Source organism: Hypoxylon trugodes, assembly GCF_022578975.1.
Source record: "Hypoxylon trugodes strain CBS 135444 unplaced genomic scaffold F4822scaffold_3, whole genome shotgun sequence".
NCBI classification, from domain to species: Eukaryota; Fungi; Ascomycota; class Sordariomycetes; order Xylariales; family Hypoxylaceae; genus Hypoxylon; species Hypoxylon trugodes.
The window spans coordinates 2,216,018-2,231,602 of record NW_026250018.1 but is presented as its reverse complement, the minus strand read 5'-3'; the positions used below and the strand labels follow the sequence as shown (position 1 = coordinate 2,231,602).

General features: G+C 46.6%; 4 protein-coding genes across 4 annotated transcripts; 1 reads left to right on the top strand and 3 right to left on the bottom strand.

The window, feature by feature from the left end:
• Positions 1-1,018: 1,018 nt before the first annotated feature.
• On the bottom strand, positions 1,019-3,451 carry F4822DRAFT_176309 (DEAD-domain-containing protein). The gene is made up of 2 exons (XM_051453342.1): positions 3,104-3,451; positions 1,019-2,982 (listed from the first exon to the last, which is right to left on the bottom strand). Exons 1-2 carry the CDS (start codon positions 3,280-3,282, stop codon positions 1,119-1,121), a joined length of 2,043 nt encoding a protein of 680 aa, XP_051316932.1. The 5' UTR covers positions 3,283-3,451; the 3' UTR covers positions 1,019-1,118.
• A 1,746-nt stretch (positions 3,452-5,197) lies between these two features.
• F4822DRAFT_395805 (nucleophile aminohydrolase) lies at positions 5,198-6,736 on the bottom strand. The gene is made up of 3 exons (XM_051457459.1): positions 6,601-6,736; positions 6,383-6,540; positions 5,198-6,323 (listed from the first exon to the last, which is right to left on the bottom strand). Coding segments are annotated over exons 1-3 (612 nt in total). The 5' UTR covers positions 6,603-6,736; the 3' UTR covers positions 5,198-5,871.
• Positions 6,737-6,927: 191 nt separating this feature from the next.
• On the top strand, positions 6,928-8,895 carry F4822DRAFT_395803 (WD40 repeat-like protein). The gene has a single exon (XM_051457458.1). It carries the CDS (start codon positions 7,036-7,038, stop codon positions 8,800-8,802), a length of 1,767 nt encoding a protein of 588 aa, XP_051316930.1. The 5' UTR covers positions 6,928-7,035; the 3' UTR covers positions 8,803-8,895.
• A 218-nt stretch (positions 8,896-9,113) lies between these two features.
• F4822DRAFT_395802 (uncharacterized protein) lies at positions 9,114-14,648 on the bottom strand. The gene is made up of 16 exons (XM_051457457.1): positions 13,960-14,648; positions 13,322-13,897; positions 12,915-13,265; positions 12,733-12,867; positions 12,613-12,679; positions 11,495-12,558; positions 11,291-11,444; positions 10,909-11,241; positions 10,755-10,837; positions 10,562-10,696; positions 10,277-10,509; positions 10,098-10,221; positions 9,998-10,043; positions 9,792-9,942; positions 9,590-9,738; positions 9,114-9,533 (listed from the first exon to the last, which is right to left on the bottom strand). The coding sequence occupies exons 1-16, from the start codon at positions 14,122-14,124 to the stop codon at positions 9,250-9,252; spliced, it is 4,050 nt and encodes a 1,349-aa protein (XP_051316929.1). The 5' UTR covers positions 14,125-14,648; the 3' UTR covers positions 9,114-9,249.
• Between the last annotated feature and the right edge of the window lie 937 nt (positions 14,649-15,585).

The window sequence follows — 15,585 nt, the reverse complement described above, 5'->3', positions numbered from 1 at the left end:
GCACCCACCTAATTACCTGCTTACATTTGTAGGGAAGTACTGGCCGTCGTTGGTATCATACTTGGAATGAAAGCCGAGGTAAACAATATTGATCACTGTCAGCAGAAAACAATTTACTATGCATCACACATCGTAGTCTAGAGTAAACAGGGAACTTTTTTTTATTTGGGAAGTTCTCAGTCCGTCGTAGGTGGTTTCTCTTCTAAGTCCACCACAGCGCGAAGAACCTCAAAGGGCCTGAAAACGTCTCAGCCAATGTCCGCGAAAGCACTACCATTGGTGGCAAATGGGAAGCAAAACAATTCCCTATGCCCTGATCGTCAGAGCAGATTCCCAGACATGCTTCTCCTTGATTTTAGAGAGGTCTGGATTCCTAGCCTGCTCGCCGAGACGCCATATTTTGTTTTCTCAATCCACCGAAGATTACCATTCTATATTCATTGCCCTCTATGTGGTTCCCTCACCATGGTGAGCCTTCTTGTGTAAGAACTCAACCGGAGAACCGAGAAATCCACTTTTGTCTATGAATATGCCATCAACACAAATCCACGGCCATGCGATAGCGCATTACCCCATTCTATGGGAAAACGAGAAATAGTCTCGGCCGGCTTCCAAAAGGCAAATACGTGGTACATCGAATCGGAGATCATCATCGTCGTAAGAGCTGTATGATTTCATGTCGCACGTCTATGTGATGAATATCTCCGAAGTTTCTTGGTCAAGGTACATGTGTGACCTCCAAGCGTCTCGTGCGGCTGCTCGCAAATGCCCCCCTCGCAGTCTTCTATGGGTATCAAGTTGTGAGGGGTGCAGCCGAAATAAAGACAAATGCCGTCTATCGTATGCCAGAGTCCTATTTGGTAGAACTCGAATATGCCGATCCAGGTTGGAGGCTGGAAGTCGGGGTAGTGCCGTATGAAAGGGTAATTTGCTCCGGGGTGATCGAATAAATGCTAAAAAGAAAAAAGATAAAACCTTGCGTAAGTTAACTGAGAAAGTGCATAGCAGAAAATGAAAACGCGAAATCTATGTGCCGCATCGTAGATGCCTTTCCCTATCCATGCATGCGGGTTGCGAATGAGAAGGGAAGATCGAGGCGTTTCTGATGATATTGGAGATCACCACCACGAGGCCTGGCCACCCGGACCACCAGGGTTACCGTAGCTTCCACCTCCATATGGAGCGCCGCCTCCATAGCCACCGCCGTAGCCTTGGTTAGGGGGAGGACCGTTGAAGCCACCACCTCCACCACCGCCACCATAACCGCCAGATTGCTGAGGACCTCCGAAACCACCTCCGGAACCACCGCCAAAGCCAGTACCGCCTCCGCCTCCGCCGTACTTTCGGAAATCACGGTTGGCATTCTGACCACGGCCGCGACCGCCACCACGTCCACCTCGTCCGCCTCCATAGGAACTCTCGCGGGCAATAGTCTCAAGAAAGCTCGGTACCTCTTGATTAGCTTCCTTCAAGAGTTCAATGAGGTCTCTTACGACGCCACGGTTACCTCGGTTGAAGAATGCTGTAGAGTGACCCGTGTTTCCTGCACGACCGGTACGACCAATACGGTGGACATAGTCATCTATGTCAGTAGGAAGATCGTAGTTAACAACGTGCGTGACGTTGGGAATATCCAAACCACGAGCGGCAACAGCAGTTGCGACTAAGATGGGGCAACGTCCATTTCGGAACATTTCCAATGCTCGTTCTCGTTCACGTTGCGTGCGGTCACCGTGGATGGACGTGGCCGGGAAATTCTGATTGATCAAGAAATCAGACAACGAATCCGCCATGCGCTTCGTCTCAACGAAAATCAAAGTAAGACCACCGCCATGAGTGTGTAAAATATCCAGAAGGACAGAGCGTTTGTCGGTGTCCTCGACGTACTCGACCTTTTGGGTAATATTTTCGGAGGTGGAACCAACCCGACCAACTGAAAGAAAGACATAATCCTTCAAGAAGTCACGGGCAAGCATCTGAATATCTCGGGGGAAAGTAGCAGAAAACATGAGCGTCTGACGGTTCTGAACACCAGGCATATCTTCACCTTCCACAATACGGCGAATTTGAGGCTCGAAACCCATATCCAGCATACGGTCGGCCTCATCAAGGACCAGGTATTTGATGTTCTGGAGAGAAATGCGTCCTCGCTCTATGAGATCAACAAGACGTCCAGGGGTAGCAACAAGCAAGTCGCAGCCTCGCTCAATTTGGCGGAGCTGGGAACCTATATCAGCGCCACCGTAGACCACGCAGGGTCGAACCCAGGATCGGTAGGCAAACTTGCGTGCCTCGTCGTAAATCTGGGAGACCAATTCACGAGTTGGGGCTAGAATTAGAGAAGTGGGATAAGCCTTACGTTGGCGGCCATAACCACCGCCCTGTTGGCCGACGGGAACCGGGGACGGGCCAGTAAGGAAGGCTTGGGACAGGATGGGAAAGAGGAAACCACCAGTCTTTCCGGAACCAGTCTGGGCACAAGCCATAAGATCTCGTCCACCCATGACAATGGGGATCGAGTACTTTTGAACGGGAGTCGGGACTTTGTAGTGGGCCAACTCGATGTTGCGAATTAGGTGGTCATCTAAGGGAGGGTTGCTGAATGTGAGGACAGGCTCGGGAACGTCGTGTCCAGAAGCTTCGACGGGGATGTCGTCGTACTTCTCGAAGTTGATGCCTGTGTGTTGCTTGGAAGGATCGTCGGGAGTGCCGAAAAGTTCACGCTCCATACGAGGGTTGGGAGGGCCGGGAATGTGTTTGCCATCGCGCCACTGGCCGTCGCCGGAGCCTCTAGCATAACCGCCGCCGCCGCCGCTGTTGTTACCACCGCCAGCAGCAGGGTTGCCGTACGCGTTGCGATCGAACTGTCGATTGTTATTCCAACCTCCGGGGCCTGAGCGTTGTTGTTGTTGTTGAGGAGGAGGGGGGTAGTCAGGAGCACCCCATCCTGCGCCGGCAGGTCGAGCGTCAAAGTTGTTGTTCCTGTAGAAATCACCGTATTAGTATAACATATTAAATGAGTTTCTTCCGTTTGATGATCGGGATGGAACATTACGCAAGTGAATTTTTGCAATAATGAAAAAACCATAAGGATATCACTTACCCAGCCCAGGCGCTGCTATTGAGGCCATTCATGTTCGGAGGAGGACCACCGGCGCCCATAGGGGGAGGAGGGTTAGCAGCACCAACCTTGCCTCGCATGTGAGGAGGGATGTAAGAACGGGGTGCCGACTGTTGCTGGTCGCCCAAGCTCAAGCCGCCCATGTTAAGCTGATCAGCCATATTCGCGGTAGTGAGGTAGTTAAAAAGTTATGTGGAATGATTTCTCGAATTGTAAGGTAACGAGTAAATGTATGTATGCCGTAGGTGCTGAGGAAGAAAAAATTTTCTTGTACGGAACCCAGCCGATTAATTCTCTCGAAAGAACGAACGAGTTCGATGAAGAGAAATGAGAGTCACGGCAAGAACGTGGACAGGCAGGTCCAAATAATTAGGCGTTTAATACCGAAATTGTCGTAAGGAAAGAACCACACGACAAAATAAATATTAGGGTGTTGGTCGTTGTAGAAACGACTTAGATGCAGGGACGTTGCTAACGTGCTGTGTAAGTTCCGTAAATGATTACAGGACACAGCGTCTAAGATAGATTGCCTTCAAGCTCCCTTGAGAAAAGAAAGTAAAAAACCAGATCTTTTCAAAGGAAAGAGAAGACCCCAAACAGAAAAAAAAACGCAGAATGCCTCTTTTTTTTTTTTCAGGGGGAGGGATATGGAAGTGTTTGAGGTAGGTATGGCAAAGGGATTGTGGGGGAAAGGTTGAGAACGGATCAGATGAAAAAAATTCAGTAGTTTTGAAGTTGTGTCGAAAATCGAGAACGCGTTAGCGTTGGGTCCGTGACTAAGGTACCTCCTACCCAGGCTACCTGAACTGGGTAGTTACGCCCTGCCACTGCAGTGCTAGTTACCCAATTGCAATCGACCTGCATGGGGTGATGGGGGGCAATTATCGATATCGATAGGCCGAAATAGGGAAATTGTTAGCAACTCTACTCAATTACCGCATGATTCGTATCAAGGAAAGTGGGATGTCAACTAACGATATCAAGTAACTTCAAAGGTATACTAAGCATACTAAGTAGCTAAGGTAGGTACAAACCGAAGTCGTATTTGCCCCCATCCATAGGAGGAAGGGCCTATGGATTTCTAGCTGCCTCTTACCATAATGTACCGCATTTTACGTCTATCACAACGCACTATCCCTTCCTAGTTTGGGCAACTGCGACAATTTTTTTTCTCCTCTTGGTCTTTGTGACGAAAGTCCTTGGAGCAATCGAAACTTGGAAGTTACCAATAGCCAACCCAAATTAGCTAGACAGTCCCCTCCGACGAAGCACATTTAACTTAAATTTACATATTAGGGAAATTCTTTCGACTACATCTTACAGGCATAGGTCGATCAACGTATCAGCTCAGGTTAGCCGAATATCCGCCACCAAAAGATTCATCTCTAGCAGAGCTGTCTCGCATTTTCTAGAAATTATCCTAGGTTAGCTGCTATTAAATCGAAAACTCCTCGAGATGGTTCCAATATTACAATAGATATGGGGTACGTATATGTATATTCTAAGTAGTGGCAATATTGTATTATCTTATTATTATTATTTTTTGTCTGGGTTTATGTACTTCTGCATACACTACTTGCGTATTGGAGTGAACACCGTTTGTATCTATCCTGAGTCTCACTCGGTATAGTCCGATGGGGGAATACATGTATGTATTCATCCCACACTTTTTTTTTTTAGTTGTTCTACCCAACCTTCATTCTCAGCCTACCTAGGTACATATGCGTTTAGCTGATGAACGTGGAACGTGACAGATACACGTTGTCGTTTGTTAAGGGGGGCCAATGATGTATGTCTGATTGTATTGCTACGAGGGAAAAAAAAAGAAGATTTAGGTCTACAGTAGAACGGAATATGTCCGACAGTAAAAAATTCTAATTAAGTTTCCCGACGATAACTGTCATTGCCATGTCTACGCAAATACAGTTCGGCTCTATTTGTTGAATGACTAAATCATAAAAAAAAAAAATTACCCGCTAAAACGTTCGTGGGTCAGGTTCGAGGGAAAGCGTTTCCAAATTCTATTGATAAGGCTTGTACTGTAGCTTTTGCCTAGCCGCCTTAGCTGTTGGTTTAGCAAGGTTAGCAGGGAAAGGCGAATGTAACTCCGCTGCAACAAGGCTACAGCGTTCCAATAGGAAGCTTGCCTGCATGGTGAAAGGCGTAGCATCATGCAGAAGTAATCTCACCGCCCAAAGTAAAATACACCGCTTGACGGGGCCATCGTATAAATAAAATGACAGTTCAACTATTCAACCAGTACATACATGCAGTTGCTAATTGCCAAGTATGACCATGAGAGTCAAACTGGATACAGGACACGAAAGGAATAGCGATGTCTGGATTGAGCAAGCAGGACACAATTCAAGAATACCCGAAATAGGGTCTTATAAGTACGAGATATATGTTCTTTGTGTAGCCTTACCATTTGCCAATAATACTCGGATTGGGTAAATGGTGGGTTGGTGCGCTCTGTGGAAGAGCGAGATTACTTCTTGATAACCCCAACCCGAAATGTTACCTTAGCCTATAACAGTCCAACGAGCGAGACCTCTGATCACATATGCAACAGTTAAAAAGAAAAGGAAAAAAAAAAGGAATACCATGTTAGACAATCGCAGATGCAACAGGCTCTTAGGCCGGCCTGCGACTTGATTATTAGGCTGTCGTGTGGTATCTCACCTAGCCTAACGTCCTAATATTGTTGTTACACATACGTCCACCAGCCAGGAAAGGAAGACTAGCCCCTCTTATGCGCTTTTGACAACCTTATCATCATTGAACTCGATCTCCCTAATGCCATCCTTCGTAACCGCCTTCACTGTCATGCCCTTGAAATCAATAGGTAAACGTCGCTTGAGTTCGTCCGTGCACATCTCAAGTACCTTGATACCCTGGACCAGTGTCATATCGGGGTGGTGATGCTTGTCTAGAATCGATAGACAGTAGTATTGTGCATAACCGTGTGCGGCGTAGGGAACGGAAGCTAGAGCTGCTAGGTAATCCAGCCAGAATAGGCTGGGCTTGTGGGTGATGGGGTCAACACCTCCTAGTAGGAGGTTGACATTGTACGGCTTCTTCGATCTTAAGCTCGAGGCGAGTTCTCCACGTACATAATGTGCGAGCGCCGTAGGAGACAAGTCGGTTTCGTTCCGCATAGAGTAGAGCTGGGCATTTGCTTGGATGTACTCGGAGAATTGGACTACGAATCAGTTAGCTAAGTTTCGGTGCTAGAAACAACCGCCTTGAGAGCTTGCGCACCTGTGTCGCCAGCCTCTCCAGAAAAGGCAACAAGTGTATGCTTATTCAGTGATCGTGTCTTGTCATCGGAAGCCTTGAGGATGGTGGCTCCTCGCATCGCAGCTTTAGAAGCTGCGATTAATGTGAAGTCCTTGCCGGTGATTCCTAATAGTACCTCCCTATTCAGCCAATGTCAGTGCATTCAATTAAATAGAATTATACAGCCTTGGGAAGCTTACATTTTGAAGTACTTGCTTAGACGGTGATAGGTTTTGTATGATGTTGTCTGAGGTAGTTGAAGGAGGTATTGTTGTATGAACCGCCGCAAGTAATTGAGTATATGTATGTAGACGCGCAAGGTAGCTACAGCCTAGCAAGCTGCTTTGCGAAGCTCTAGAACTCTAAGATTCAGGTCGGAGGTCGGAGTTACAAGCCACAGGTCCCTCAGCCGCGCCCCACCTCGACCCATTGACCACCTATGAAAGCCAGTGGCTCGGGAGGCTAAGGTTTGCACCGACATGGATCCCTGTCACTGTCCCGCAGATACTGAACTTTTTTTTTTTTTTCTTAGCAATGGATAAGACCTTGTCTTTTTGAATATTGAAATTTTCCAAAGGCACGAGAAGACCAATACACGATTGTATAGGTCACTCGAGACCTCACATAACACCATTATGTCTTCTTTCTTTACCGTTCCCGGTGCGCAGAAAAAACGAAAACGAGCACCTGCTACCGATATTCCTAAAAAGCGATTCGCGACATCCAAAACTTCCAAGTCCGCGCCTAAACCTGCACCTGCACCAAAAAAACGAGTCGAACGAGATGAGTCTATATCGGGAAGCGACTCCGAAAGCTACGATGGGATCGATGAGCCTGAAGCCTCGGAATCTGGTTCAGATTCTGAAAAAGAAGGAGAGACCGCAGCAGAAAAGAGATTAAGACTCGCCGAACGGTATCTTGAGAACGTTCGACAAGAAGTCGACGAAGCAGGCTTTAATGCTGAAGATATCGACCGCGATATAATAGCGGCGCGTCTACAAGAAGATGTAGCCGAAGCCAAGGGAAAGGTCTATCGAGCAATTGCTTCAGAACTAGCAGTTGATCAGGCCTCACATACACTATTTCGGTGTAATACACTCGCGACGACGTCTGTAGCCATATGCGCTCCATACGTTTATACCGTTACAAAAGACCGATGTCTAGTCAAGTGGAAACTACAAGATCTACCCGCCAATCAATTCCCCCAAACCACCAGGAAAAAGCCAAAGAAGCCACCCGCTCCTCCGCGCCGACAACCCACAAAAGTCGCGGTGCGAAAAGGAAATCCAAAGAAGGAAAAGGACAAAAGTTATCAAGGACATATATCGGACATTTTATGTGTGGCAGCTTCTCAAGATAGCAAATTTGTAGTCACGGGTGGCGCGGATAAGCGCCTAATCGTCTACGAGGCCAAATCATTGAAGCCCCTGCGTGTCTTTACACATCATCGAGATGCAGTTACGGGTCTAGCATTTCGACGAGGCACAAACCAACTCTACTCAGCCTCCAAGGACCGTACCGTAAAGGTATGGAGCTTGGACGAGTTAGCGTATATCGAAACACTATTCGGTCACCAAGATGAAGTAGTCGATATAGATGCACTGGCACAAGAACGATGCATAAGTGTAGGTGCCCGAGATCGAACCGCCCGCTTATGGAAAGTCATTGAGGAAACTCAGTTGGTTTTCCGGGGCGGATCGATTGATAAGAAGCAAAAGCCAGATATTGATCCGCGGTCTCTAGCTCATGAGGGTAGCATGGATCGTGTTGCAATGATCGATGATGATCTTTTCGTCACAGGTAGCGACAACGGGTCGCTAGCTTTATGGAGCATACAGAAGAAGAAGCCGCTCTTCATCTTAGCACAAGCCCATGGGTTGGAGGAACCATTGAAGCCAACGGAAGCATCGGCGGAAGAGACCCCAGGTCCTAAAGTTGTACCACCTCCACAACCCCGGTGGATCACTGCCCTTCGAACACTACCTTACTCTGATCTAATCTTAAGTGGTAGCTGGGACGGACATGTCAGAGTCTGGAAACTAAGTGACGATAAGAGAAAGATTGAGCCAGCAGGTATCTTGGGACATCCATCATCCAGCCTAGACCTCGTGCCCAATGGAGTGCACGCGGATGACTCGGACGATGAGGGTGCCACCAACGGGATCAACAGAACCAAACCAGCTCCATGGGTTGTCAAGGGGATAGTCAACGACATCGCCTTGTTCGAAAGGGGAGATCGTGGTAAAGATGGCCTCTGTGTCGTAGTCGGAGTTGGCAAAGATCACAGACTTGGCCAGTGGAAGAAGATAAAGGGGGGAAAGAACGGTGCCGTTGTCTTCGAGGTGCCTCGAACGAAGAAAAGCCTCGAGAATGGGGTAGCGGATGAAGAAATGGAGAGTTGATGTTAAAATCATAAAATAGATGGCTAAAAGCATGGGAAGCTGAATCAGATCCCGCTCTGGAATAGATACCCTATTTTAATATTGTTACTTGAATTTGTGCTTGCTGATGAAAGTGATACCTTGACTCTGCCTTAAGTTTAATCACAATAAGACGGTGAGTTTATATCAGGAAAAAAAGAGCCTCCACAATTAACATCACGCCAAGTGTACTACTTAATCTACTTAGATAATTATTAACGATCAACCTAGTGATTGATATGTGATATATTTGTTCATGAGAATGTCACTGAGGGGAGATGATCCAAAAGTGCTTTCATGCAAAAATTTTGATATATATAAGTATATACAAGAGGTATAAATCTAGCTCACTCTTAAAATCCGCTATGTCGTCGCCAAATTCCCAATCCTCGCTCCTATATAATTGGGTTGAGTGATATTAAATCTAGGTCAAGCTTGCATCCGCTCCAAGATGACCTTATATTCCTTCCTCTTCTTGGTCTGTTTCGTAACAGCCAGTTTTGCTTGTGCGAACCCTCGCGCCAGTCTTTGGAACACGTAGTTCTCTCCGATCCAGGCAACGATGAGGTATAGCACACCAAGAGCTACAAGTGTGAGCTCGAAAGATGGGCTAATATTGGTTAATTTCATGAGTTTCTTGATGGAATGAGCCGGCGCGAAAATCATATAAAACGTGAGGACCAGGGCCGTGAAGATGGTGGTCATAAATGGCCCTATAAAATAAATTAGCAAGACCCTCAAAGTGATGTGCAAAATAGCGATAACTTACAGTTTTGGTTCATCGGCTGTCGAAACGGGCGTCCGGCATTTAGAACCACTCCGATGAAGGTATACTCGAAGCACGATACAAGGAACAAAGCTGTATTTTCCGAATTCTTGATATTGGATTTAATCGGATTGACGTGGGGCGGGATGTACCTAGAATGATTATTAGAATCATGAACGAGGTGGGTTTTAAATGTAAAGCTTACCAGCTCTGCTTTTGCACAATGATCCATGCAGCAGCTTGTATGAGTATACAAATGATCATCTGCCCTAGCAAGGGCGTAAGGACCTTCCTTGATACCAGATTTGCCGTCGGTCGCTTTTTGCTTAATACCGGAAATGGTCCTGACCAACCCACTACGAGACAAATTAGTAGCTTAGACTTGGTATTATGAGTTTCAGTGTAACTTACTGAAGATCGCAATCGGTAGAATAAGGAGGACATCGATGAAAAGAAACTGGGGATGCCCATTAGTCAAAGCGCAAGGTGCCACAAGGGTAGGCGTTCTCACCTGAAAGTCTCCCAAGTTCGAGGCCGAAGCATATAGAAAGCTAACGGAGGTGAACTGTATGGCAGAATAAATGCTCATGAACTTGAAGCAACTAAAACTAGTAACTAAAGCTGCTCGTCCCTCACTGAATATCGGTTAACTTTGTGGATATTTTTGCTGGTGCCAATAGATAAACGTACCGGATCACGTCAGGAACACATCGAATATCGAATACCCTAGATGTGAACGGAGCAGCAACAGAAGCTTCGGCCTCAGATAGCGAGATGCCGACATCTGCGGCCTTAAGAGCGCCGCAGTCGTTCGCACCATCTCCGCAGAAGCCACAACAGTAGTCGATACTCTGAAGTTTCTCCACGAGCTCGTGCTTCTCATCCGGGGACATGCGAGCGAATACTCTACCTCGGACCAGCATCTGATATTTCATTAGCTTTTTGATGTGGCATTGGGAGACAATGGTTACTTACTCTTTGCATAGCCTCATTCGGAGCAAAGTCAACTATCCATCGAAAGACATCACCGCTAATTGCGAGGGAATAGTTTCTGAGGTTCGCTATGTCGTATGGCAACGACGCATCACGATCCACAGGAGCAGGAAGTGGCTAAATAGTTACGCGATTAGCGAAATCATACTAATAGCCAGATTATATGATATCTTACTAGAAGGGTTCGGTAATCCAACTGATATGCCGAGTCATCGATGCTTTCCCATTGCAAACGCGCGTTAGGATCGCGAGAATTTCCTGCAATGTGAGCCTTATGTCAGCATATTTTCTAGAATTTTTCACATTCAAATGGGTTAATAATGACTTACCTTCAGCAAAATGAGGGACGAAACAATGTGCATCCTTATCAATGAGACTGCAATTCCTTGCCACACTGATGGCAGTCAATATATTGTCACCTGTTACCATTACTGAGTTAATATTCGATCGAGTGAGCTCTTTGAGTACTCCAGCAGTTGTAGGCTTTAACTTGTTCTCAAAAATTATAAAGCCGACGAAATCGAGATCCTTTTCAACTTCTTCACGCTTAATCTTCTGGGATTTAACCCATGACAACTTTTTCATATATCTGGTGGCACACGCAATGACTCGGTATCCTTTATGAGTATAATAGGATAGGAGTTCCTCGTAATCGTCCGGGACTATACAGGTTAGAATCGCCAAAGATAAATACTCGAGAGGACGGCTTACAACTCTCAGCCCGACAAATATCCCGCATGCATTCGGGCGCACCCTTAACAAAGATGCTTCCGCTCTGCTCGCCGAAGGCCCTCACGATTACGCTAGCCCTTCGAAGCTGCGAGACGAACTCAAAGGATCTCAATATCCCCAGTTCAATTGGCACCTAAACACATGTCAGGTGAATACGAAGATTGCTTAAACACTCGAACTTACGTTTCGCCCTTGAGCATTTCCATATCCATCTGTTCCATATAGGGCTAATGGGGGCGGTCGGGCAACCGAAGGAGATAGACCACCTTGTTCATCATCTTCTTGGTCGGTACCACCCTGATTGCCTTCTTCGAATGTCCAGTCAGTAAACTCGAACATCTTGACATCCAATGGATCTCCAACAAGCTCGCCATCAACAGAGCGAAGCGAGTGGCAGGTGGCCATGGTGAATAGGGCAGCACGGTTTACATCGTACTTATCCCCGGGAATACCGACCAAACTTGTTGAAGGGACTAAATCTGACGCTTTGGAGACGACATCGTCAAATCGGTTTGTCGATCGAGACACCAGCCGAACACCAAGAATATCCAAGCCATCTTCCGTAAGAGTACCCGTTTTATCGAAACACATGATATCAAGTTTTCCACCCACATTAACTCTCTGCGGGCTGATACAAAATATTTGCTTCTTCTTGAGCCGACTTAAGGCGAAATTTGTTCCAATCGTAAGCGTAGCTGGAAGAGCTGGTGGGACGACAATGGTAATCAGATCAAGAGCTCTCACAACTATCAAATGCCAAGCCAGCCCTAGGCGAATGAAATTGACGAAGGATACAATGAATCCAAGTATTGCGACACCGCCCATGACGGAGATGTATCGGAATGAGTCGCGATAAAATTTAAACCCAGATGGCTTGGGGAAGAGCATCGAGCGAACAAGCGAACCTTTAGTCGTGTTGAAGCCAGTTCTTACCACCATAGCGAGCGCCACGGCTTCATCATCTCGATTATCTTGTGGCCGCCTTGCTCTAATGATTTTCGTCCCGCAAAAGAGAAAGTGGCGGGCAGCATCGGGTGAGATTGTGGAAGCCCCAAGATTCATAATTTGGAGAGTTTCGTCCGTAGCTGGAATTTTAGAGACCGGTACAGATTCGCCAGTAAGCATACTCTCGTTGACAATGCAATCTCCACTCAACAGCAAGCTATCGGCAGGGAATTGTGTCAAGCTAGGGTCGCTAACTTCATACACATCTCCAGGTACTAAATCACTTGAAGAAACGTGGGCCCCTTAACACAATTAGCAAAATGTCACTGACTGGATTGGCGGCTGATTTTACTTACAGAAGCCATTTCGAAGGACTCGCACGTCGCATTCAAAGCGAGATATATCGCGAAGGCGACGCATTGTCTGGATTGTATAAGTAATGACACATCTTATGGGTTGTATTAAGAAATACTCACAGCGCGCGTTTCTACCAGAGTCGCTATAATGCTGCCGGCCGACATGACGAATATGCAAACAGCATAGTAATAGTATTCGTCTAAGGACCAAAGAATAAGGCTCGCTATTTGAAATACATAGAATGGATGGAAAACCTAGGACTTGTTAGTTTTGTAAAAATGTCTGGCGGTTGATAACGTACTTCATCCACAAGCAACTGTGGAATAGATTTCTGCTCAATATCGATGAGATTTGCCCCAAAGACACGTTCCCTGTGATCTTTCTCCTCACCATCGATGCCAGCGCGAAGTGATCGTACTCGAATCCACGTAGGATCCTTCCATCCGTTACATATAACGAATTTCCCTTTTAGTGGGTGAAAGAAGAAGCGAACATATCGGTAATTCAGAGTCCGGAGTTCGGGCAACAATGGGTCGGCATCGTCTTCTAGTAATTGCGCAAAAATCTTCTCCGGCGCTCCAAATACGGTAGAGATAGGACGGTTATAGGTTTGAGAATGTACGTTCAGAATGGCCATCTCACCCCATTGGTTCTATAATAGTCAATACACCGGTTCATATAGTTACACAAGTATCTCAAGCGACTAACCTCAAGTACTACCCATTCACAATCATGAAGTGGGCATGGCTCGCCGATTAATTTGACTTGCCATCGCGGAAGCCATCGCAGGAGGAGGTACGCCAGTCCCAACGTTAGGATGCAAATACTGATGTAGGTAGCATAGCCGGGCTTGCTCGTACGAAAGCCAGCTATTACAATGGTGAGGTCCTCATTAACCATGTGTAATTTCTGACTGACTCGACCGTGGCCACGAGTGCTCATATCCGTCACGCCACTATCCGACCTAATGAGTCGCGCATGAACGGATGTCCTAGATTGTGTTGAGGATCTTCTACGCAGGGCATAGTCATCGTACGCATCGCCGTTTTCGAGTTCAAGCTCCGAGCTCTCTTCTCCCTCTATCTCGTCCTCGTCGAGATCAAACGGAGTCTCCTCTATATCGAGTGACACAGCCCCGTCCTCTCTATATAGTAATATCGGCTCCTGCTCATTTTCCTCTTCATTATAGTATGCGAAGCTTGCCGTGGAGTCTGCGCGCTGACGTCGGTGGGAAAAGGCCGAAAGACTTGTCGGTAAGCTTTCTGCCATAGGACCAGAGAAGAGCTGTGAAGGAAGCAGAGTTTTAGAATCAACGAAGCTATCATTAAACAATATACATAACCTACCTCGTCTTGTGCCATCTCAACATCCTCGAAGATACTTGAGCTACTTCGGTTAGAGCTCAGTCCATACATAGGCACAGGGCCGGTGCGCTCGGGTTGCGCATCATTATCGTGCTCCTCCATGGTCAATGTACTATCGTAATAATTCACGTGCACCCCTCTATTCATCCGCTACCCGAGTAGGAGTATGTGTATACCATCGACACGATACCTCTATGTCGTTCGTTACATGCGACGGAGTAGGATCCGGAGCAGCAGTTGCACGCGACCTTGCAACTATGAACTACCGATCTGGTCGAGGGAGGACTGGAATGATAATGCACATCCTGGATGGTCGGTAGGAGGATTTGAAGCGCAACAGATTCTGCGAGCACCAATGTGATGTCGTGTTTCCAAAAGAGGAATTGACCTCTGCGTTTGATCGAGTATGTTAATCTTGCTTACTCGAGTTCGAGTCTTCAACTAGAGAGTGACGATGGAACTCTTGGACAATTTACTACAAGTTTAAATGATCCACTATGAGCTTGATCCATGAGACATGCCGTATCTTGAAAGCGCCGACGATAAGTGATAAGGATAAGACCTCGAACCCTTGGCCCAGGACTTGACCGACAATGATAACGATAGCGATAACGATAAGAATATGCTTTTGTCCCGCCAAGAGTGCATAGGCCATGACCTTTGAATGTTCGTATTGCCCGAATAGGCAAGGCGAATAGTGTCTAAAGTTTTTAAGTGTCAATACCTCCCTGAGGTACCACTACTTACATTACATGCAGCATACACCACGCTACGTGAGTTGACGTGGCTGGCTACCTACGGCGAGTTGTAGAAGCCGCTGAGGATGTCTAATGCATATCTTCATTAAACATTAATAGAAAACCCTATTACCCTAACCTTAAAATGGTGTATGAATATGTACAGATATGTATGGAAATGCAGGTATCGTGAAGTGTTTAGCTTGGTATGCAGATGTATGTCTATTATGGTGCATCTATATATGTACATATGTAGATGTAGGTCGACATATTGTACCTGGGTATCTGATTGTTTTTAGTCGATCGACTTGATTATCTACACCGCTTTCAATCAGGTTTGGTCAATGTACCTGAAGTGGATAAGTACATTCCTAAGCAAGTCTCTACTCGTATGGTACCTACATCTTGGACGAAGCATGGCACTTAATTCATACGTGTATGTACCTCAGTACCGTGCACGTACTTATATGTAAGTCTACAGGCCGTCCACGGTCTGGTCTGGTCGCTTGCGTGCCCCTCAGATCCATATAAATGACGGTGTCTTGGTACCTAGGTATTTTATGTAGGAAGCCACAGTTGTGCATCCATACATACATAGCGAATTACAGAAGGTAGGTACGAGTACAGTTAGTGGTCAGGGCGAGTTTGTTCGCGCAAGTGCCCTGAAGTTTAATGGCCTAAAAAATTTAAGGAAAATTTATTTGAGGGACGGCGGCACCCAACAACTTCTCTGCTTTACTATAGGCTTTGGAGGGGACACTGACAGGGTTGTGTCTTTCCCCCACTTCGCCTCTCCCACCAGACCAGTCCAGTCTTTGCCCTCCCTCATCAAATTCCCCATCACCATAAACTACCTGAACCATTTCACCAC